This window comes from Ceratotherium simum, chromosome 31, assembly GCF_057802395.1.
Source record: "Ceratotherium simum simum isolate JZ-2026a chromosome 31, ASM5780239v1, whole genome shotgun sequence".
NCBI classification, from domain to species: Eukaryota; Metazoa; Chordata; class Mammalia; order Perissodactyla; family Rhinocerotidae; genus Ceratotherium; species Ceratotherium simum.
The window spans coordinates 7,183,599-7,209,575 of NC_141930.1; the positions used below are offsets into that span (position 1 = coordinate 7,183,599).

General features: G+C 36.6%; 1 protein-coding gene across 1 annotated transcript in view; it reads left to right on the forward strand.

Moving 5' to 3' along the window:
- The window catches only part of ZNF704 (zinc finger protein 704), a 215,040-nt gene that overhangs the window by 38,389 nt on the left and 150,674 nt on the right, over positions 1–25,977 (forward strand). Inside the window, exon 2 of the mRNA XM_087420403.1 lies at positions 7,418–7,659. Coding sequence (XP_087276529.1) covers positions 7,439–7,659 — 221 coding nt within the window. The 5' untranslated portion in view covers positions 7,418–7,438. The remainder of the gene's footprint in view (positions 1–7,417; positions 7,660–25,977) is intronic.

Here is a 25,977-nt window from a genome sequence, read left to right on the forward strand (position 1 = left end):
AATCTGTGGGTCTGATTACATGTTCCACACTGTAGTTGATGTGTCATTGTCTTCAGTCACTAAATATATAATGTATATTTATGTGTTTTCAGAGCAAGTTTTTAAAATAAATCCTAAAGTGGGGAAACACAATCTGAAATAGGAAAAATTCTCTCATAAATTTTGTCTGGCGTGACTGTGTGGTTTCCTGGTGAATGGAAGAGTCTTAAAGAGTTGTTGGGCCAGGTGGACCATTCAGATATCTCCCACGGCTTGCTCTCCAGGAGTGGTTTTTGCTGTGGCCTGGATTTCGTTCTCTTTTCCAGAATTTCCTTACTACTTTCTTACTAGACAGAAAGCCCCAGAAGGCAAATGGGTTGGCTTTCTGCAGATTATTCCTGGAAATCCAGTTAATCTCCAGAGCCAACTCCTCAAATCTTACTGGGTTGAGATGAGTAAGTGAGGACAGTTTTTAAGAGTGAGTGTGGACACACGCTTTGTGGCATCTTACTGCTGTACATCTGTAGGAAGGGCGTTAGGGTTAAGGTGGCCTGGAAGACACTTGAGTGTAGACAGAAGAAGGATTGATCAAGTAAGTGGACTGAAGTCAGAAGCCATCCTCTTTTCTGATGCACTATTATAATTCTTCTATGGAAACCAGATGTTTTTGTTTTGAGAAAGGCTGATGAGCTTCAGTCCCTGTCTTAGAAATCTGCGTTCAATTGACAAAGGACACCATTTAGAGAAATTCAAGATTTAAATAGATACTGTTAACCTCTTGTTAAAAAAAATTGTAATGTTCCCAAGTATATCATATTTATAGATATGCTGTTTATCTTCTTCTAGGAAAACAAAAGCTGTTCATTGGAATAAAGATTTTGAGTTTTATTTGTCAGTTAACTCAGTAATTGGTAGTATTCTCACATAATTGAACACTGAAGCTTTGTTCTCTTGCAAGAAATTACTCTGGATAATGCATGTGTCTGTGATGTGCTGTATGAAGGGCTTCTGTGTTGAGTAGGAGGAGGGAATTCAATGGTAATTAGTGTAGGGCAGTATTACTGAGAGATGCTGATGATCAATGGAAGTAATAGTGCAGGTAGAAGTATTATTTTAGGTAATTAATTTTTCTCCTTTAGTTATATGCATGTGTACTAATAACTGAGAGCTAGTAGAAGAGAAAGTCTTAGTTATATAAATGCCAGATTCTTGAGAAATTTAATTATATAAACATGATGTGTATTTTTTCATAATAGAATGACTTCATAGGTTTTAAAATATCAAACTTTACACGAACATTGTAAAAATTACAAAAAAGACAGAAAGCAAAATTGGCCCATAACTCTGCTCCCAAGGAAAACCATTGTTAACATTTTGAAATGTCCTGTCAGAATTTTTTCTCCCTTTGTACATACACATCCCTCCTCCCTGAGATCATATTACATGTACTCATTTGGATTTCTTTGTTTTAAATTAATGTATTAAATGTCTTTCCATTTCAATAAATATAGATATATCTCTGTTTTTAACCATGTATTTTATTTATGCATATTTAACTCAATGTATTAATGGATGTTTAGGAAATTTCCATTTTTTAATATTATAAGAAATTCTTTGGTAAATCTCGTTGTGTGCATTTCTGTTTTTTCCTTAGATGTAGAATTGCTAAAACAAAGGGATGCACAATTAAATTTGCTACCTTTTGCCAGGTCAGCCTCCTACAACATGTATACTCCCACCAGCAGTGGTTGCAAGTGCCAACTTCCTCAAATGTTGACTAGCACAGACCATTATTCTTCATAATTTTTATGAATCTCATAGAAAAATTCTCTTTATTTTAAATTTTTAAAATTTGAAAACCTTAAAAAGTAAATATCTCCCATAATTGTACCACTTAAAAATTGTGTGTGTGTGTCTGTACATGTGTGTATGTGTATCTAATTATAAAAGAAGTGAAGGAACCCTTTTGGCCCATCCAGTCTTCTATTTCTTAAGGTGTGTAGCAGCTTTTTAGCAAACTACTTTGTTTTTTAAAAGCAGTGAAATCATGCCTAACATATTACTCTGCAACTTGCCTGTTTCTCTTAATAGATCGTGAACAAAAGTATTCCTGGTAACAGATCATGGATATATTCTGATGCCCTCCTTTTTAGTGACTTGATGGCATGTCCAGTGTATGGGTGTTCCATACTTTATTCCTCCGTAAAGAAAATTTTCCTTGTTTGATTTAGCAATTCCAACCTTTAGGAATTTTTCCTACAAAAATGCTTGCATAAGTGCATAAAGGTATATACGTACATACACAAGGATGTTCATTGTGGCATTATTTTTAATAACGAAAAATGGAAAAGTACCTCAATGTCTGTCAAGAAAGATTCGTTTAAAAATATAATCTTATGAAATGTTATAGTATTCAAAATTTTTTGGCTGTAGTAGATTTACTATTAATATGAAAAGATGCCCATGACTTATTGTGAAGAAATAAGTTGCAGAATAATACGTGTGGCATAGTCACATTCATGTTTAGACACTCCAAACCATGTACAATATATACACAGATGGGTATTTCATGTGTTTTAAGTAATTTGAAGTTTTGCAGTAAATTATTAAAAGCTGTTGTGTTTAGGGGTTGGACCTGACTGCTCAGGGTTGGGAGGAGAGTGGGGAGGAATAGGAAGCTATCCTCATTTTATTTTATACACCTTTTTATTGAAATTTTAACAAGTTTATATTTTGTAACAAACATTTTTAAAAATGAAAAGTACATTTAAACTCTACAAAAACAGTGAAAAATGAAAAGTTTAAGTGAGACTAGGGAGTCTCTGAGAGTCCACCTTTCCACCTGCTTAACAGTTTATGAGTCCGTGAAAACACAGATAAGTAGAAAGTAGTATGTCTTTTCTTTTTTTTTTTTTGTGAGGAATATCAGCCCTGAGCTAACATGCGATGCCAATCCTCCTCTTTTTGCTGAGGAAGATTGGCCCTGGGCTAACATCCGTGCCCATCTTCCTCTACTTTATATGCGCCACGGCCACAGCGTGGCTTGACAAGCGGTGCGTCGGTGCACGCCTGGGATCCGAACCTGCGAACACCGGGCCACCGCAGCAGAGCGCACGCACTTAACCGCTGTGCCGCTGGGCTGGCTCCAAAGTAGTATTTCTTATAGATACGAAACGTTTCGTTCACAATGTGGTAGAAGAGTGAGAAGAAGAAAAGAGGAAGAGAGAGTAAATCATAAAGTCAAAAGGGAGTTTACCAGAAGCAGAAGTGGGCGTCATTGATCCTGGATCTAGAGGAACACAGAACTCAAAATTCCTCTTCTTCAAGAGAGCTCTACACATATTTAAGAGCAGCTCTGTGGGACATAAGCCTTCTGTTTTCTAGACAAAATATTCCAGTTCCTCCCAATAAGATCTTTTGCCCTCCTGATCACCCTGTTGGGTTTGTTCCCATTTTTCATTGTCCATCTTGAAATGTGGCAACCAGAATCAGATGCTGCTGCCTTCCAACTTCTGGTCTCATCAGTGTGGGATACAATCAGATTGATCCTTCCTTGTGCAGGAAACACTTTTTTTTTTTTTTTTGAAGTCCAGACTAAGATTGTTCCTAAACCTTTGCATTGTATTTTCTCCTGAAAAGTACTGGTCAACAGTCTTGCTGCTTTTCTTCGTTATTTGTCGCTCAGGGCTTCTAGGTTTTTGTTTCATTTTGTTTCTTCTGGCTGTCGTCTGTTGTTGAACCCTCTGCCCTCTTATGAGCTATAGCATACAGTGATTTCTCAGATTGCCTCGGCTTTTCTGTTAACAAAAATATCGGCTCATGTGAGTCACGTTGTTAATTGATGTCAGCTTCAAGGAAGGAAGCTAACTTGGCTCCAGCCCTGTGGATCACCAGAAGAGTTTCCTTTTGTCACCAGGGCGTTGTGTGAATTGGGAAAAAAATAAATAAGAGTGCCCTCTTTGGGCGGATGAAGTATATCAAGTTCTTCTCCAGGTGGATGATTTAGAAAAACATCCTTCTTCCATGGGCAGAGAAGCATGGGGACCTGGCTTGCGTGGGGACTGGATTTTGGCCCCATCTCACTGGTGTGCAGGATATAACTGCAGAGCTGCTTGCAGCAGCCTGGGTTGCCATACCACCTGTGTTTAAAAAAAGAAAAAAAAGACCCATAGACATTGTGGCTGCCTCTCTACAACACAGTTTCCCAGTTCCTGGTCTAGGGGGTTCTTGAGAATGCACCTTCCATACCAGTTACTCCTGGTTTTGTTCTTTGTCCCCCTTTTATTTTATTAACAGTATTATTGAGGTATAATGTACATACCATAGCATTCATCCCATTGTAAGAATACAATTTGATGATTTTTAATAAATTTATAGCATTGTACAAGTATCACTATAGTCTAGTTCTAGAACATTTCCATCACCCCAAAATGTTCTCTGGTGCCCATTTGCAATCAGTTCCTGCTCCCACCCCCAGCCCCACGCAATCACTGATCTGCTTTCTGTGTTTATAGATTTGCCTTTTCTGGAAATCTCATATAAATGGGATCATATCTTCCTGTAACTGCTTTCTCCTGCTAGTCTACTAGAGGTACCATAACTGGATGTTAGTCCCGTCCCCTTGGACTGTTACTACAAACCCTTCCTCATCCCTTTGTTTCCGTTCTGCCTCAGCAGTCAAACATGCTCTGTTATCTCCCATCCTAGAACGTTCTCCCTTGTGCAACGTCCTCTCCAGCCACCACCCTATTTCTCCGGCCCATTTCTGAGCCCAACTTCTCAAGATTTGAGTTCATGTACTTGCTTCACTCTCTTCTCTCCTGTGAACTCTCCTTTTAAAAAAATATTTTTAACATAATATTTGATATGAATAAAATAACGTTAAAAAGAACACGTGATATGTATATGTAAATTTTAAAGCATAGTAATAAAATGAGCATCTACAGCTGTTGCCCACTCCTTCTTCCAGCCTTACCAACAGTGGAACCCATGACTCAGAGTATCAACATCTCTTACTCTTACCTGCATTTTTTTGTCCTCTTTGGTCATTTCTAACTCTTTTTAATTCCATCTTTCAACAAGAAATCTGGGCTAAATAGTCTTTGAAATCCATTATATTGCTAAAATTCCCTGATTATTATTGAGAGATGAATTCTTTGTTTCGAATGTACTGTAGAAGATTTATAGCTTACATTGTTGAATATTACTATAATTTAATTATAAAGTCTTAGCTAAGAGCATAACATACAATTATAACATCATTTCTGTAGGAAATCTATTCTACTTTGTATTAATTTGCTTTAGATGCTAGGTTTTTTCTCTGAATTTTGAAGCTAAAAACTGAGCTTCCTGTAACGTTCTCCCTCAACCCCACATCTCCTTGGATTGAATTCATTTAACCAGTCCAGTGGGCCCCAAGGGAGATATGGAAGTCAGTTATTGCTATGACTTAATACTAATGACTGCTTAAATATTTAATTAATGTAATACTTGACACTTAGGGAGAAACTATTTATAATCATCAAAACCAGGCCTTTGTTTTCATTTTTTATGCCTGGTGTTTAGCGTATTCTGTGGTAACAGAGGTTGGGAATGAATTGCCATAGACGTGAAAAAACGCCTCCCTCACTCCCACCTCCAGGCAGAAAACGTTGCATAGAAAGTGATTAGTGATGGATATTTAAAATATTTGTAATTATATTTGTCAGTTTTCCAAAGTACATTTTTATTGAACATTCATAGCATTTTTGGAAGTTTGAAATATTTTCTTATTCCTTTCTATTGTGGACTGATGTCAGTTAGCTCTTAAAAGCTCTCATTTTTCTTGGACTCTTATTTTATTTCATTAATGCATTCTAAGGAATATGGTAACTTTTCTTTTTTTTTTTTTTTTGGTGAGGAAGATTGTCCCTGAGCTAACATCTGTGCCAATCTTCCTCTGTTTTGTATGTGGGATGCCACCACAGCATAGCTTGATGAGCGGTGCGTAGGTCCGCGCCTGGGATCCAAACCCATGAACCCCGGGCCACCCAAGCAGGGGGTGTGAACTTAATTAACTACTACACCACTGGGCCAGCCCCTATGGTAACTTTTTAGTGAGTTACAAGTACACCAAAAGTGGCTGACCATTTTCCTGTGGAGCTGGGGCTAGATCTGACTGGAACACCGTGGGAAGATCTTCTCTTCTCCCTGATAAGTGCAGGACAGGAGGGGAGGGAACTAGGTTTAGAGCTCTGTGTTCATATGAAAGAGACATTGCAGCCAAGTGGATTCCAAGGCACAAGTCATCCTTGGGCTCTGGAAGTTGTCATATGTGGGCAGGTCCTGTTACTCCAACACACACATGGCTCTGAGTTTATTTTTAGTCTGAGAATTAATATCATATGTTGCCAGTGTCTGCTATTACTGAACACACATACCGTCATTTTATTCTGAAAATGCGTCGTGTTTGTGGCTTTAGCTTTTAGAATTCTAAGTCTATTTGGTCAAATTGTTTGTGCTTTTCCTCCTACCTAAAATTAAAAAGAAACAAACAAGCATATCTTCTATTTAAGTGGATGAGTGAAGATTTACTGACCACAAACTAACTGCACAAGAGGGCTGGACTGCCATATGGACCTGTGAAATGTCTTACAGGCGTGCAGATTCTGAAATGTTCTTCTCTGCGTCGTGAGGCTCCAGGTTCCCGGATAGTCTGGCTCTTCTTGGTACACTTAGGACTTTAACCAGTTCCCTCCAAACCTCATTTACAATTCCAGTCATCTTACAGAAATCTTTTTTAACTTGTCTCCTTATTCAGTCATCACAAATTCTGAGATAACTAGACTCAATTCCCTTAGGTTTAATTTTATATTTGTCTTAAACCTTAATCATCATTGCATTTAGTCAAAAATGATAAGAAAAATTAATATGACTTTTTTTATCATCATAGTAATGAATGGGTTTCATTAAGATCTTAATTGCTGTAGATAAAGGATAAAAAACAATTCCTCATGCACTAAAGAGTATAGTTAAGATCACTATTCATAGTTAAAGATAAGGCTTGGTTTATATGCATAGCTCTCTTCTGTTAAACATAATCAGCATGAAATATTTAATAATTTATTTACTTAATTGGGTTTTCTCAGTTGTAGAAGAGAAAACTGATGTTTTAAATTTTTAGATATTTTTTAGAAGTCTTGCTTTCAAATCTTCAAAGTTTTTGTACACCTGAAAGGCTTCTGTGTTTATGATGCTTCTTGTTTGCGTTATGGCAGATGATGTATCAATTGTATGTTACTTTGTAACATCAATTGTTACATTTTTCCTATTTAAACCACGGAGTCTACAAGATGAACAGAGAGGGCAGCATCTGTGGTCTTTCCTCATGGCCACCTGCACATAGTTGTACAAAGCTGATGTTTTGTGTGAGTAAGAATTTTTGCGTTTCATTTCACAGGTGGGGAGCGTCAAGCGGGAAATGACCTTCACGTTTCAACCAGAGGACTTAAAACGTGACTCTAGTAAAAAAGTGTCTCATCAACACTTGTTCCCCTTGGCCATGGAGGAAGACGTGAAAACAACAGACACCAAAAAAGCCAGCCGAGCCCTTGACCATGAGAAAGAAAACACTCGCTCCGTCTGTCTCCTTGAGCAAAAACGAAAAGTTGTTTCTTCCAATATTGATGTTCCTCCAGCAAGGTAAGGGGATGTTAGACCTTGCATGTGTCTGCCTAGGGAGTCACTGGAGAGCGTGTACAGTCTCCACCATCTCTCTCTAAAGTATATAGACTTAGGAAGGGTTTTCTGCCAAGAACTTTTTTCTGTTGCTTGTGTGAAATAGAGCACGTGGTCCTGCTCTTCAGAACTGACTTTGAGGCTGCGATAGTTGGAACTGCTGTAGCTCTAGAAAAGAACGTTTTATTAGATTTTGGCAAATGAATAATAAAGAGCAAAAGAATAAATGTAAAAAAAAAAAAAGAAAAGACGCATGAAATGTAGGACTGGGCATAGCCACTTAAAAGCAGGGGTGCTCGGGTCTTTTCGTCAGGGCTTGAAGAGCTATGGCTGCGGGCCAAATTCAGCCTCTGTCCTTGTTTTCGTGTGGCCTGCGAGATAAGAGTGGTTTCACATTTTTGAAAGGTTAAAAAAAATGAAGAATACGTGACATAGATCATAGGTGGCCTGCGAAGCCCAAAATATTTACCTGTGACTCATCGCAGAGAAAGTTTGGTGATCCCTGGTTTAAGTCCTTTTAGGACAGATCTACCTTAGAGCAGGGCCAAGAGGGTTTATCTGAAATAGCAGAAGGCTTTGATCACATTATAATGTTACTTAAACCACATCCGGTAGCATTGAACCAGAGGATGACATTATGACGGAATGGCAATAGCACAGTATAGAGTATACATACTGACCTCTTAACTTATTTTCTTGCTTATCACTTATCTTACTTGGAAAGTAAGTTCCACGTTGGGCAAGATTTTAGTCCGTCTTGTTCATGTTGTATCCCTGGCACTAGAACAAGGCTTAATTACGTCCTAGGGGTTCAATAAATATTTGTTGGATGGAGGAAAGAAAGGAAATACTTATAGCATGAAAGCTTGCTTATTTTTAATAAGTGTACCATATTTTGTTACCAAAAACCATTTATAATGCAACTATGTAAGCAGTTGTTTGAGAAGTCTTGGCATTTGTTGAGTGGTTTCTAAGAGCTAACTAGGAAAATAGTATCTTTGGAAAAGGAATAAATGTTCCTTTTCTACCTATTCATTTTTTATACTTAAAATTTCCTTTCTTTCTATATTAAATCACAAGTATTTTCTCTAGAAAATTACATATTTTTCTATTCTGCTACCAAGCTTGTCAGACTTTCTAAAATTATAGGCCTCTTTGTTTTCCTTAACCTTTAATTAAAAATTTTCATATCTTCATTACTTCTGTGTGACGACTTAGAATTGTTTGCTTTTCTAATTTTTTCCTATATAGTACATGTTAAGTTCTTTAGATTAATTCCTTTAACTGGGGGTTCGTTATGAAATGTTTTTTCATGCCCTGAACCTCGTAGGCACCTCACTTCATATTTGTTATTTGGTTGACTCATAGGAAAAATGACGTGTTAATTTGAAATGTGAAGAGCTGTGGTTTTATTTTCTTTCTAAGTTTGTAGGGCAAAAATTAGACTTCCCAATGTCGGATAGTTTAATGCCAACTTGCAATTCTACAGCTTACTCTACATAAAAATTTTATTAGATGGTTTTATATGTTAAAAGACCTGGAGTTAATAATTTTAAATTGCCATAGATTGTTTTAGGTATATCTTTATTCTTTAATTTCACCCCATTTGCAATAGTTTCTGGGGAAATAATGAAAAGAGGAGGAAGAAAAATGCTTCTGCCTTTTCTGACTCTGATATGTGGAATATTTTTTCCACCTTCTCAAATTCACTGAGTGTACTTAAAAGTTATGAGTCAAGCCAGTGTTATTGTGGAATCTTAAACAGGATAGGGAAATGAATTAGGTTTTAGGTCCATTAATGTACAGCAAAAATTCCCCAATGACAAGGTATAATTTAGACATATTAATCTATTATGCGAAATACTAGTTAAAGCTTCATTGTTTGAGATCTCCACTAATACACTTGTTTTCATTGCTGTAGTAAGAATTTAATCATCACAAATATGCCAACAGTTGGTGAAATAAATTGCTCTTTTTTTTAATGATGATGAAGGAATCAGAAATTGTGGAGTTTAATTATCTAACTCTCAATACATTTTTTGTCGAGCTTTTATTTTTTTTTATTTTTTATTGCAGTAACATTGGTTTGTAACATTGTATAAATTTCAGGTGTACATCATTATATGTCTATTTCTGCATAGATTACATCATGTTCACCACCCAAATACTAATTACAACCCGTCACCACACAGACGTGCCTAATCATCCCTTTTGCCCTCCTCCCTCCCCGCTTCCCCTCTGGTAACCACCAATCCAATCTCTGTCTCTATGTGTTTGTCGTTGTTTTTATCTTCTACTTATGAGTGAGATCATATGGTATTTGACCTTCTCCCTCTGACTTATTTCACTTAACGTAATACCCTCAGTGTCCATCCATGTTGTCACAAATGGCTGGATTTCATCGTTTCTTATGACTGAGTAGTATTCCATTGTGTATATATACCACATCTTCTTTATCCATTCGTCCCTTGATGGGCACTTAGGTTGCTTCCAAGTCTTGGCTATTGTGAATAACGCTGCAATGAACACAGGGGTGCATGTGTCTTTACACATTGGTGTTTTCAAGTTCTTGGATAAATACCCAGCAGTGAAATAGCTGGATCATATGGTAGTTCTATCCTTAATTTTTTGAGGAATCTCCATACTGTTTTCCATAGTGGCTGCACCAGTTTGCATTCCCATCAGCAGTGTATGAGAGTTCCCTTCTCCCCACATCCTCTCCAATACTTTCTGTTCCATTCCTGTTTACTGTTACCAAGTTATTTTGTAAATGTCAGCTTTCCACTATCATCTAAGTAGATCAATATTTTGTTTTAAAGAAACTTTTTTACCTGACATGGCAGGAAGATACAGGATTTTTCTTTTTGTTTATTAAGGAGAAATATATCTGTTGGCAGTACATAAGTAATGAAGTTTGAGTAAGTCTACCATATAGTGAAATTTATTGGTGTAAGTAAGTCTATATATCTTATATAATGTATAATATGTATTTTATATTTATATGTATATAAATATATATATAATCTATATAGCTATATCTGTTTTCGTAATAATTGCAACTTATTCTCCTAAGTCCAGACATTATATATTGGCCAGTTCTTAGAAAGGTGGAATAACCATTTTAGACCAAAGGGTGTTCACTTGTGTATAGCTCCTCAACAGTTTAAAATCAGTTCTCTATAATCTTCCTCACTTTATGTTTTGCTTATTTCCACTATAGCCAAGATTTTTGTTGACCTTTTTCTTTCTATGGTTTGTAAAATGAAACTTGAAGTTTATTTTCTATGGTTTGTCTAATGAAAACAATAGGTATATTTTATGTTTTTTCGTATCCCTAGAAAGGTCTGGGGACCCCCGCCCCTTAATCTCTATACCTCTCTGCAAGTGAGCATCACTGACTTCATCTCCTGCCTCCATTCAATAGGCATTTATTGAGTACCTGCTCTGAACCCAGGACTCAGTAAAGAAATGAATGAGATGAGGTGCCAGCCGTACAGGAGCTTATAGTGGAATCAGAGAGACAGACACCTAAGCAGCTAATTTCAAATAATAGTTCCTAATTTGCTCCCTTCTTGTTAGAGCTGGGTGAATTTGTATGTAAAGGAGAATCTCTTAATATTAAGAAAATTATTAATTTGACATCACTATTTAAAGGCCTAATTTTCTTTTAGTAGTATCTTTTTCAAGATGGGGATGAATGGAACGGAGAAGGAGGAACTCTGTATCTGAAAGCTATGTTAGAAAATCCCTGTTCACCTATTTTGCTAGTTTCAGGAAAATAAAAATTTAAGTAAGTTATTAATCCAGCTGCGTTAGGCGGGGTCATCCGAGAAGTAAAAGCCAAGACAGGATTAAACATGCAAACGTTTTACTAGGACAAACACCTGTGGGAGAAAGGGGGTGGGGGAGGGGCAGGGAAGGAGGGAGATGCCAGTCAGACCGCTGTGCATTGTGCACGTCTGCGCCCAGTGAGGGAGAGACTGAGGGCAGGTTGGATGGAAGTGTCTTAGGCTGCCTCACAAGGCCATCAGGAGTCCTGCATCATATTAATGTACGAGAGTCCACTTTCCCCTGGAATATTGCTTGATTGATTTCAGGAAGAAACAGTGTTTTCTTTTTTCTGGGGGGGTGGGGAGGTGAGTATATTATAGACTTGAGATACTCAAAATATTCCTCAAATTATTCCAAGTTCTTAAGTGGAGAAAGGTCAACAGAAAGAGAGAGCAAGAGAGCGTAAGAGAACATGTGAATGAGCAGTGTTTCTCTTTGGAACTAAACATCTGTCATTAATAGAAAAAAGTTCTTCCCAACTTTACGAATTATTGGGGAGCAATAATTTGAGTCGGGGGGAACCAGGACTAGGAGTATCGATGCTAAAATGACTCTGCATGTTTCAGGACTTGTTCATTTAGTAATGTCTGGTTATAAAAGATAACGGCCCCCTCGAATTGAGAATGAGTTACTAATTATAAATATGTTATCTTAGGTATTTTTTAATCTCTAGGGAAAAATACTAGCTTTATTGCTCTCTATGGAGAGTTTAAGAAAATGAGCTTTAACCGTATAAGGACAGGAATATAAAGAGACAGGGTGTGAACTCTGGAAGAGTGGAGCCAGAATGGAATCCAGTACTGTAGTTTGTCTCAAGAAATGAATAAGAGGCCGAAGTAAGTGAGACAAAGACCAGTCAGAGATTTCCTGTGGGCAGAGCTCAGTGGTGCATTAGCCAAGACAGTAATTTCAGCCTCATGCGAAAAAGATGATGAACATGGGCCCAGATAATGAATGAATCATGCTCAGCTCAGTGGTGGAAATTGAGAGAGAAAGAAAGATTTGAAATCCAGAGTAGGAAATTTACAGATTGGCCAGGGATGTGAGGCGCAGAAGTTGCTGGAAGGAATTGTTGTTCAGTTCTTGGAATGTGCGCCAAGCTGGCTGAGTAACATGAGACTTCTCATGACTTGGCCTGATTGAATATAATTGGTAACACCAAATTCTCTCACAGCCCAAGAAATGTTCATTTGAGTGTTTGAACTGACCCAATGAGAACTAGGCAGGGTGGTAAAACCTGTAAGTATGAGAAGAGATAACACAAAGGGCTCAGGAGAGTCACCTTTGGAGGAGAAATTTTCCACTGTTTTAACTCTGCTGGGTTGTAGGGAGGAGCTGGGACTACCACTGGGTTGGTTCCTTTATACGGTTCATGAAGATTGCTTTAGTGTTTCTATACATTTCAAAGACTGATGTCCTGTTCTTTGGCGTTTATGAATTTAAACCTGCTGCTTTTAAAGTCTGATTGTGTAGTAAATAATGTAGACGTTTACTGAAAGAGAAATAAAGGGAAACAGGTGCTAGAAACTCTCCATGATAGCATCATGTAGAACTAAGAAATTTTAAGAGGGTTGTGAATTGTGGGATAGTATAAATAATGATAATAAAAATGAAAGGTTTCTGGTCTGTGTGTGCCAGATGGGTCATATTATGGGTTATATTGTGTCTCCCAAAAGATATGTTGAAGTTTGAATCCCCCGAGACCTGTAAATGTGACTTTAATTGGAAGTAGAGTCTTTGCAGATGTAATCAAGTTAAGATGAGCTCATTAGGGTGGGCTCCATCCCAATATGACTGGTGTCCTTATAGGAAGAGGAGAGGAGACAAAGACACACAGGGAGAATGCCATGTGACAGTGGAGGAGAGGTTGGAGTGATGTGTCTACAAGCCAAGAACACCCAGGATGGCCAGCAATACCAGAAGCTAAGTAAGCGAAACAGATGTGACAGATTCTCCCCCAGAGCCTTCAGAAAGAGCACTGTGGTCTGAAGGTGTCCTTTCAAAATTCATTTGTTGAAACGTAACCCCTAAGATGATAGTATTAGGAGGGGGGGCCTTTGGGAGGTGATTACAGTCATGAGGGTGGAGCCCTCATGAATGGAATTAGTGCCCTTATTATAAAGGAGGCCCCAGTGAGCTCCCTTGCCCACTTCCACCATGTGAGGATACAAAAAGTCTGCAACCTAGAAGAGAGCCCTCAGCCGATCAGCTGGCACCCTGATCTCAGACTTCCAGCCTCCAGAACGATGAGAAATAAATTTCTGTTGTTTATAAGCTACCTGGTCTATGATGTTTTATTATAGAAGCCCAAATGGACTAAGACAGAGAATGTGGCCTTGCCAAAGCCTTGATTTCAGACTTTTAGCTTCCAGAATTGTGAAAGAATAACTTTCTGTTGTTTTAAGTCATCCAGTTTGTGGTGATTTGTTACGGTCCCTCTGGGAAATTAGTGTAGGTCACTAGTACTAACACGTACATCTATGTCTTGCCCTATAAATTTACTTTGAATAGAATAATTACTCATATTCATTAATTAAGATTTATACTTAATAACATTATTAGTTACCTATGCCTCTCAGGGAGAGACACTATCAGTGCATTTTCTATTATTTCTTATTATAGAGAAAACCTTTATTCAATATCTTTTTGTAATAGCATTTTCATTAAAGCAGTAACTTACATCATCAGGTAAATTATGTAGAACTTTGTTTTTCCTGTAGCTATTCAATTTGTGGATATTTGTTTAGTTTGTCTCTAAATCAAGTTTATTGAGATATAATTTACGTATAGTAAAATGCACCCATTTAACTAGATACTTTGAGTTTTAACAAATATCGGTACCCATGTAATTAACAGCATAATAAAGATACAGAAAATTTTTGGTTTGGCCCCGTGGCTTAGCGATTAAGTGCACACGCTCCGCTACTGGCGGCCCCGGTTTGGATTCCAGGTGTGCACCTACGCACTGCTTCTCCGGCCATGCTGAGGCCGTGTCCCACATACAGCAACTAGAGGGATGTGCAGCTATGACGCACAACTATCTACTGGGGCTTTGGGGAGAAAAAGGGAAAAAAAGGAGGAGGATTGGCAATAGATGTTAGCTCAGAGCCGGTCTTCCTCAGCAAAAAAAAAAAGAGGAGGATTAGCCTGGATGTTAGCTCAGGCTGATCTTCCTCACAAAAAAAAAAAAAGAAAATTTTCATCACCCAAAAATGTTTCATTGTGCCCCTTCCCAATCAACCCCTCCTCCCACTCTCAGCCCTAGGCAGCCAGTGTTTTATTTTCTGTCACTGTAGATTAGTTTTGTTTTTGTTAGAATTCATATAAATGGAATCATACACGGTGTATTTTTGGGTATCTGCCTTTATTCACTCAGCATAATGTTTTTTGAGATTTACTATATTTTTCTTTTGTAATGGTCAGTAGTTTGTTACTTTTTACGGCAGGGAGTATTCCATTGTGTGAATATATCATATTTGATCATCCCTTCACCTCTGATGAATATTTGGGTTGTGTCCATTTTGGGGTTATTAGTAATAAATCTGCTAGGAATATTTGTGTATGCCTGTGGTTGGAATGTTTTCATTTTTCTTGGGTAAATACCCAGGAGTGGAATTGATGGGCCGTATGGCCATTGTATACTTAACTTTTTAAGAAACTGCCAAACTTTTTTAAAGTGGTTGTACCATTTTACGTTCCCACCAGTAATATATGAGAGTTGCAGTGGCTTTACGTATTCACCAACACTTAATATTGTCGATGTATTTAATTTTAAGCATTCTGTGCAGTGGTATTGGATTGTAGCTTTACTTTGCATTTTTCTTATGACTAGTGATTTCATGTGTTCATTAAACATTCATATATCTTCTTTCATGAAGTGTCTTTTCAGATCTTTGCCCATTTAAACAAAATGAGTTGTTTTCTAATTATTGAGTTGTAAGAATTCTTTATGTATTCTGAACATACCTTTGACAAATATGTCTATTATGTATATTTTCTCCTAGTCTGTAGCTTGCTCTTTTTCAGTTTCTTAGTGGTATCTTTGGAAGAGTAGAAGTTTTTAATTTTGATAAAGTCCAATTTTTAATTTTTGTCTTTAATGATTTATGCTTTCTTTGTGTCCTAAGATTTTTTTCTCTCCCCCTTTAAGATATTATAGTTTTATCTTTCGTATATAGTTCTATGATCCATTTAAAGTTAATTTTTGTGTATGGTGTGAGGTAAGGATTGAGGTTCCTTTTTTTTTCCGCATATGGATGTCCAGTTGCTACAGTTGTTGGAAAGACTATCCTTTCCCCATGGTATTACCTTGACATCTTTTTAAAAAATCAGCTGGCCACACATGTGTGTATCTAGTGCTGGACTCTGTTCTGTTGTTTATCAATACATCTATCCTGATGCCAATACTGTACTCTCTTGATTGCTGTAGTTATGGTAAGTCTCGAAATTAGGTAATGTGAGTCCTCCAACTTTGTTCCTCTTTTTCAACCATATTTTTGACTATTCCAGATTCATTGGATTTCCATATAAATTTTAGAATATTTTGCCTATTTCTGGCCCCCCCAAAAAAGCCTTTTGTGATTTTGATTGGTATTACATTGAATCTGTAGGTCAGTTTGGGGTGAATTGACATCTTAAGAATATTGAGTCTTCCAATTCATAAACATGTCTCTCCATTTACTCAAGTCTTTTATTCCTCTCCTTAGGGTTTTGTAGTTTTCAGTGCTTAGGTCTTGCACTTATTTTGTTAAATTCATTTCTAAGTATTTTATGTTTTTAGATACTGTTCTAAATGATATTATTTTAAATTTCAACTTCCAGATTTTCATTATTGGGACACAGAAATACAACTGACTCTTGTATTTTGACCATGTGTACTGAAACTTTGCTGAACTCAGGCATTAGGGTTTTTTTTAGCTGTTTTTGGTAGCTTCCTTAGGAGCCTCTACGTAAATGATCGTGTCACCTACAAATAAAGCCAACTCATTACTTTTCCTTTCCTATCTGGATGACTTTCATTAATTTTTTGTCTTTTTGCACTGCCTTGGACCTCCAATACAATACTGAATATAAGTGGCAAAAGTGGACATCCTTATCTTATTCCTAGAGGGAAAAGCATTCGGTCTTTCACCAATAAGAATGATGGTAGTTGCAGAATTTTTTTGCTGCTGTTGTGGTTTTCTGTTTTTTATAAGTACTCTTCTATTCTGTCTGATACTATACGTGTCAATTAGGTCAAATTGGTAATAGTGTTATTCAAAAATTCTGTATAGTTACTGATTTTTTATCTACTTGTGTCTGCTGGTTCTGTATGTTTACTGATTTTTTGTCTGCTACTTTACTGATTTTGTCTACCTCTTCTCTTCAGTTTTGTCAGATTTTGCTTTATGAATTTTAGAATTTGTATGTATTCTTGATGAATAGACCTCTTTATTGTTATGAAATGTTCCTTTTTCTCTTTGATAATATGTTTCATTCTGAAATCTACTTTGTCTGGTATTAATATAGCCACATTAGCTGTCTTAATCTTGGTATTTGCATGGTACATCATTTTCCATCCTTTGATTTTTAAGGGGATGTCTTTATATTTAAAGTAGGTGTATTTATAGACAGAATAATTGGGGGTTTTTTTGTTGTTGTCAGTCTGAGTTGATTTTTGTATTTTGTAATTCTCTGCCTTATAATGGGAATGTTTAGGCTGTTTACATTTAATATAGTTATTGATATAGTTTGGTTTAAATCCATCATCTTGTTATTTGTTTACTTTTTCCTATCTGTTCTTTGCTCTTTTTTGCCCCTTTCTTGCCTTCTTTTGGATTGAGTTTTCTTTTTTTTTTTCCATTTTATCTGCTCATATTAGTTGAATCATTTTATTTAATTTTTTGTAGTTGCTCCAAGGTTTACCATATGGTACTTTAAGTTATCACAGTTAAAGTTGATACAAATAATATTATACCACTTCACCTCTGGTGCAAGAACCTTACAACGGTATTCTTCCATTCCCCCCTCCTGTCTTTTGTACTATTTTTGTCATGAATTTTACCTCTCTAAATGCTACAATCTGCAAATTCCATTTATTAATTTTTCTTTAGTTATCCCTTTTTAAAATAGTTTTATCATGATATAATTTACATACAATAAAATCACCTATTTAAAGTGATTTTAATTCCTTATACTAAATTTATTTCTACTAAATAAATTTATTTCTACTAAATAAATTTATTTATTTCTACTAAATAAATTTATTTATTTCTACTGAATTTTAGCATATTATAGAGCTGTGCAACCATCACCACAATTAACTAAATTAATTAAATTAATAAATTTAGAACATTTTCATCCCCCCCCAAAAAAATCCTTGCCCATTTGCAGTCACTCTCCATTCTTGCCCTAACCTCTGAACCCTAGGCAACCACTAACCAACTTGCTGTCTCTCTAGATTTGACTATTCTAGATATTTCGTATAAATGGAATCATGCAGTGTGTGGTCTTTTGTGTCTGGCTTCTTTCACTTAGCATGTTTTCAAGGTTCATCAATTGTCTTAGCTGTTTAGGCTGCTGTTACAAAGTACCATAGACTGGGTGGCTTATAAACAGCAGATGTTTATTTCTCACAGTTCTGGAGGCTGGAAGCCTGATGTCATGGTCAGGTCTGGTGAGGGCCCTCTTCCGAGTTGCCGACTGCTGCCTTCTTGTTGTATCCTCATGTGGCGGAGCCAAGAGCAGCAGAAGCAAGCTCTCTCATGTCTCTTATAAGGGCACTAACCCCATTCATGAGGACTCCACTTATATGACCTCAGCTAATTTTAATTATCTCCCAAAGGCTCCACTTCCTAATAGCATCACATTGAGGGGTGAAGTTTCAATATATGAATTTTAGGGGGACACAAACATTCAGTTCATAACATCCATGCTTCAGCGTTATCAGTACTTCATTCATTTTTATTGCCAAAATATATTCCATTCCATGGATATACCACGTTTTATTTATCCACTCAACAGTTGGTGGATATTTGGGTTTCTTTCCATTTTTTAGCTATTATGAATAATGATGTGTGAAAATTCATGTTCAAGGTTTTGTGTGGACATATGTTTTCAGTTTTCTTAGATATATACCTAGAAGTAGAAAAGCTGGATCGTATGGTAACTCTATATTTAACTAGTTGAGAAACTGCTGAACTATTTTTTGAAACAGTTCCACCATTTTACATTCCCTCCAGCAGTGTAGAAAGGTTCTAATTTCTCCATATCCTCACCAACACTTGTTGTTATGTCTTTTTTATTATAGCTGTCTTAGTGGGTGTGAGATGATATCTCTTTGTAGTTTTGATTTGCATTAATGGCTAATGATATTGAGCTTATTTTCTTGTTAGCCATTTGTGTATCATCTTTGGAAAAATGTCTGTTCAGATCCACTTTACTGCCCATTTTTTTACTTCATCTTTTTATTATTGAGTTGTAAGTTTTCTTTATATATTCTGAAAACAAGTACCTTATCAGATACATGATTGGCAAATATTTTCTCCCATTTGTAGATTGTCTTTTACTTTCTCAATTGTGTCCTTTGATGCACAAATGTTTTTAATTTTGATAAGATTCAGTATATCTGTTTTTTTCTTTGATTGCTTATGCTTTTGGTGATATATCTGAAAATTCATTGTCTAAGTCCAAGGTCATGAAGATTTAAACCTGTGTTTTCTTTTAAATGTTTTATAATTTTAATTCTTATGTTCAGGTCTATAATCAGTTTGGAGTAAATTTTTGTGTCTAAGAAAGGAGTCCAAATTCATTCTTTTGCCTATGAGCATCTAGTTGTTTAGGGACCATTTGTTGAAAAGACTATTCATTCCTCATTGAGTTGTCTTGCAACTTTGTTGAAAATCAATTATCATGTTTGTAAAAGTTTATTTCTGGACCCTCAGTTCTGCTTCATTGTTCTATATGTCTGTCTTTATGCCAGCACTATAGTGTATTGTTACAGAGTGTAACTTTGTAGTAAGGTTTGAAATCAGGAAATGTGATCCTCTACATTGTTCTTTTTCAAGATTGTTTCTGGGTTACTTGCATTTCCATATAAATTTTAGAGCCAGCTTATAATTTTCTACATAAAAATCAGCTGGGATTTTGATGGGAATTGTGTTGGATCTATAGATCAGTTTGGAGTATTGCCATCTTAATATTGTCATCTGATTCATAAGCACAGGATTTCTTTTCATTTATTTATGTCTTTAATTTTTTTCAACAGTGGTTAATATCTTCAGAGTACAAGTTTTGCACTTCTTTTAAAAAACTTATTCTTAAGTATTTTATTCTTTTTCTTGCTGTTGGAAATGAAATCATTGTCTTCATTTTATTTTCAAATTGTTCATTGTTAGTGACTAGAAATAAAACTAATTTTTGTATACTGATCTTATGTCCTGCAACCTTGCTGAATTCATTTATTAGTTCTAGTAGTTTTTGTGAATTCCTTAGGATTTTCTACATATAAGATCATGTCATCTGTAAATATAGTTTTACTTCTTCCTTTTCAATCTGGATGCCTTGCGTTCCTTTTTCTTGTCTGATTGCCCTGACTAGAACCTCCAGTACAACATTGAATATAAGTGAACATCTTATCTTGTTCCTGATCTTAGAGAGAAACATTCAGTCTTTGTCATTAAGTATGGTAGCTGTGGGCTTTGGGTAGATGCCCTTGAGAAAGTTCCCATCTGTTCCCAGTTTGTTGAGTGTTTTTCTAATGAGAGGGTATTGAATTTTGTCAAATGCTTTTTCTGTGTCTGTTGAGATGATCATATGGTTTTTGTCTGTTATTCTATTCTATATGGTGTAGTACATTAATTGATTTTCAGATATTAAACCAATCTTTCATTCTTAGGATAAATATCATCATGGAGTGTAATCCTTTTTATATATTGCCTGATTTGGTTTGGTAGTATTTTGTTGAGGATTTTGCATCTATATTCATAGGCAATACTGATCTGTATTTTCTTTTCTTGTGATGTCTTTATCTGGTTTTGGTATCAGGGTAATACTGGCCTTAGAGAATGAGTGGGGAAGTGTTCTCTTCTTTTCTGTTTTTTTGAAGAGTTTGTGAATAGTATTAATTCTTCTTTAAAGTTTTGGTAGTATAGTCAATTATCCTTTAAAAATTTTTTTAAAAATTTATATTTATCTACATATTGATATCATTAAGTCTCTCTCTCTGCCCACTGCCTACTCTCTCAGCATTACCAATGGCTTTCTCCAGCTGGTAGAGAAGAAGAACAGAGGAAGTACCAGATTTTTTTTTTACCTTCCAGCACTTGCCCCGAGGTGAGAGGTTCACTGTGAGCCCAGAAGCAAGAGGTTATCTTCCCCTCTATCTTCACCAAAAGAATTTCCAGTAAGGACTGGAATTACCTGATTATCCCGTCTTTTTTCGGTGCTGTACCTGGACCAGTCACTATGGCCAGGGGATAGAACTCCTTGACCAGAGGGGTCATGTGCCTATCCCTGTTCTCATGAAGAAAGGGAGGCAACCTTTGGCACAGTCAGAAACGATAGCTGCCACCCCACAGCTTCAAAAAGAAGTTTTAGTAGTTGCTTGTAGGATCCACATGGTTTTGGACCACCATAAGCAATTGTGGATCCACTTTGGATACGAGCAAGAAAAATAGGATGAGTGGTAATCTCTTTTATTTTCCTCCTCCTGTTTCTAAGGGTCTCGCTGTGGGTGTTTAGAAAAAAGTTTCTAGCTTAATGTTGTTAGAACATTCGTTAATACTGAATTCTCATTGTGGACTCACTGAAAGTTGTCATGTCATTCTGACTCTATTAATTGACTTATAACCAACAACAAGCTAATTATATACTTTGCCAATAGTTTGTGGATGACATCTGTTAACAAGAACTACGTACACACATATACTTTTAGTGAGAACAAATAATGCCATGTTATTCCAATAGTTCCAATAAGACCGAGAAGATGATATGACTAAGAGTAACCTGGTAAAATGTCTACTAGTGTTAAGTCACCAGAAGGCTATTTCATTCTTTAATTTACTCAACGTATTTATTAACTAAGTGGATTTTATGCTCCAGATACTGGAATACAGGGTGGAATAAATTAGACATATTTCTGGCCCTCAGAGAATTGAGGAGAGAGCGATTCTAGACAAATAACAGACAAATAAATACATACTTATAAATTCTAATAATTGTAATAGATGGAATGTACAAGATATTATGAGGGCCATAAATGGGAAGACTTATTGAGGCATAAGAAAAGGCCTCTTTTAGGAAAAGTACGTTTTCTCTGACACCTGAAGAATGAGGAAGAGTTAGCCAGATTGAGTTGGGAGGAAGGTACTCCGGGTGGGGGAAAGCATGGCTGAAAGCCCCAAGATGAGAAAGAGTGCCGGTGTGGCTGAAGCACGGAGAGTGAGGGAGGGTGGCAAGAGATGAGATTGGAGAGGTAGGCAGGAGCCAAATCATGTTGAGCTGTATTGATGGTGTTAAAGATTTTTAAATTATATATTTAGGTCAATGAGAAGAATTTTATGGAGAAGGATGATATGATTCCTTTTGTGCTTAGGAATGATCACTGTAGCTGTTATGTGTAGATTGGGTCGGAGGAGGACAAAAGTGGATGCAGCAAGACCACTTGGGAAGCTACTGCATTAGTGCAGAAAAGATAGTGTGGTAGTTGGGACTAAAGTGGTGACGGCTGAGATGAAGAGAATTGGACAGATTTGAGAGGTGTTTGTGAAGTAGAAGTGAGGCTTCTTGGTTCTGAGCAACAGAAAGTGACTGGCTGATTTAACAAAGGATGGGATTTTTTGAAAGACTCACAGCTGGGAAGGCTGGAGAACCAGAAGTGGACAGGAGGGTGGACAGCTGGAAACGTAGTTGTGTTCATTCATTCTGCAGAACCAGGGAATGCAACTGGGCTTCTTGAGAGACGTGTGTGCTTGGAAATTCTCCAGACACGGGAAGCAAATTCAGCCACGGGGCATCCAAAAAATTGACAGATATCTATCATAGTAAGGTATCATAATTCCCATTTTACAAATGAGTAGAAAGACTCAGAAATGTTAAGTGATCACCCAGGAGCACACATTAAACAAATGATAGACCTAAGGCTAGGTTAGGGTTCTGACCCCAAGTAAATTTTATTACCACCATTAGTGTTTCTTGGAGAACATTCATTTATTGTCATGTACAACTGTGATGCCTCAAAATACACTGATGATTCTAATATCACTTGCTATCCAACCTCTAAAAAAAAAGTCTCAACAGTTAGGCAAACATTAGTAGATAACCTAGATCATTAAAACATGACATTTGTTATTCTCTTTCTGCCAGACATTGCTTTTTTGAAAGTACTGATGCTTAAATTGGTTGGATTTTTACCCAAACAGCAATTACAATTTGATTATGCAAAGTGGTAACTGTCTTCTAATTATAACTCTAAAGCTAAAGAAATCTATTAGCAAACCAGATGTAACAAGGAACAAAGAAAAATTTGGCCAAAAATATTCCTAGACCTAACAGCAGTTTATTAGAATACTCCAGATTGTTAGTTTGCTATTGGAAAAAAATGAACCATACGGTACTGTTTGTTTTGCAGAGTTCTAAAATATAGTGATGTCATATTTATCACTTGCTGGATAAAATGAAATCATCTTCTCCTTATAGGATGCCATTCTGGGAATCGTATAGTTTAAAAAGAACTTCAGAAACTTATTAACCTTTGAGTTCAAAGTTAGGAGATGACCTGAGGTACAGGCAATATCCTTTGTGTACGATGGAAAATTCTGAACTAATTTCAGTACTGTTTTCAATGGTGTTGTCTACATCTTCTCTTTTGTCTTTTATGTACTATATACCATTTATAGAAGAGTCTCCTATGTCAAATTTGGAATTAAGTGAGAGATAAGGCGAGATTGGTACCATTATTTCTGAATCTCCGGAAGCATAGCAGTTCCTTGAACAAATGTTTAATGTCTAAACGCATTAAAAACTTTTCAGGTCACAAGCTCTGCAGCCAATATGAAACCACTGAGAAAGGGGAAAAGGTAAAAAAAAAAAGGTCGCTTTAGGCTTATCTTATTGAACATTTTCTTTTTTAAAAATATTTTGGGGCCAGCCCAGCTGCATAGTGGTTAAGTTCGTGCGCTCCACTTCGGCGGCCTGGAGTTCGCAGGTCGGATCCCGGGCGTGGACCTGTGCACCGCTCATCAAGCCGTGCTGTGGTGGCGTCCCACGTATGAAGTAGAAGACGACTGGCACAGATGTTAGCTCAGGGCCAATCTTCCTCACCAAATAATAAAATATATATATAGATATATTTTGGGAGGGGAATATAAATGTACCTATCCATGGTGGAGAAATACTAATACTATGTAATTTGTGGACTTTTGTGAAGAACTGAAGCAATTTCCGTAAAGTAACTATAAAGACCATCTTTTCCAGGAAACCTTTATCCATGTCTATCCCTTCCCATCACTTTAGTAATTTAGGCCAGCAGGTAACTGTTGTTCCTGTTTTTTTTTGCTACAGTCTTGTCTGTTTGTTACACAGCAGCCAAAATGGTCTTTCTAAAGCACAAGTATAATCGTGGGGATGGAGGGCTGGAGACAGGAAAATGCTAGGAACCAATATAATTGACGGTAGGACTTAATGGAACACATTGTGCCAGCAGTACACCAAGTCACATCTTGTCGGGGATTTAGTTGACAAATAAGTCAAGATTAAGTAGAGACAAAATTATTCTGTACAATGTCTCCGATCACCTGTGAGACCAGAACGCACCAGGAAAGACTTGAGATCTGAAACCAATTGAAAAGAGACAATTCTTCCCCCACTTCTTACTCTGGAGCAAAATTTCATTGAATGGAATGGTAGGATTTCTGTCTGTTCTTGTTTAAAGTAGCACTCTCTTCCTGCCAAGTACCTATAGTTGAATTTCTGTAATTTAAATGCACATATGGTGCGACTCCACTCTCCTAATAGTCTACAAAACGTGAAGGAAGTTAATAAGGTAAGACAGAGAGAGAACCTTTCTAAACCATCAGTTCTCTTTCCTGTACTAAGACTGATAACATTGATTTCATTTTCATTTTCTTACTTATAACTTAGGAAAGCTTGTGTTTTGTGACATAAATTTGGCTTAGGTTGTACGTATGTGTTTGAAAGAAAACTTTACACACTTCTTATTTGTGTTTAAGACATTTAAAATTCTTCAATTTCCAATAATTGTGTTTTATGTCCCTTTATTATAAGCACATATCACTGCCAAATTAGAATGTGCCACCTGTTCAGAATTGCAATGTAAATTTCAAATTTTGGGCATTAATATGAACTTTTTAAATAATTAGTAATTTATGTCACTTGGCTATTAACGAAGGATATGCTTTGTGGATCAGTTGGGTAGTTATAAGGTAAAAAGTGTGACATTCAGGCGTTGGCAGGCCTCACTTCAAGAGTCCTTGGATGATTAATACATGCCCTTCTATGTAATCATTTCTGGCAGCAAAACAGAGAAAATTTAACAACTAAAACTTCAGGTGGACCATTAGTACTATTATATCAGCTTTATTGCACAGGTTGGATATGTGAGAATATTCCAAAATGCTTAGGAGTGCCATTATTCTGCTTTTGTGGTACCCATGCCATAGGTTGCCTCTGCAGAACTGGTTTACGTTTATATATTTTTTTTTTTTTGAGGAAGATCAGCCCTGAGCTAACATCTTTCAATCCTCCTCTTTCTCTCTCTCTTTTTTTTTTTTGCTGAGAAAGACTGGCCCTGGGCTAACATCTGTGCCCATCTTCCTCCACTTTGTATGGGACACCGCCACAGCATGGCTTGACAAGCGGTGCGTCGGTGTGTGCCCGGGATCCAAACCGGCAAACCCCGGGCCGCCGCAGCGAAGTGCATGCACTTAACCACTTGTGCCACCAGGCCAGCCCCGTACATTTAGATTTTATGCAGTGTCTTTTTTTCTCCCTACACCTGTTCAAAATTTAAATGGTCAGGTAGTAAAAGTAACCGGATTCCCATTACCTCTCACTCCCCACCTCTCCTGCCAATATAGATTCTGTATTCTGCTTTTATAACAGAAACACAAATAATAATTAAACAAGATGTTGGTCATTGATTTATTTAAAAAGAATCACATTTGAGCAGTGCTGTCCAATAGAAATTTAATGTGAGCTACATATGTAATTTTAAAATTTTCTAATAACGACATTAAAAAGCAGAAAAAGAAACAGGTGAAAATAATTTTAATACTATATATTATTTAATTCAGTGTATTTCAAGTATCATTATTTCATGTAATTAATATGAAAAGCTATTAATGAGATATTTTACATTCTTTTATGCATGCTAAGTCTTCCAAATCCAGTGTATATTTTATATTTTACCTTACAGCACATCTCAGTTTGGATTGGGCTCATTTCAAGTGATTG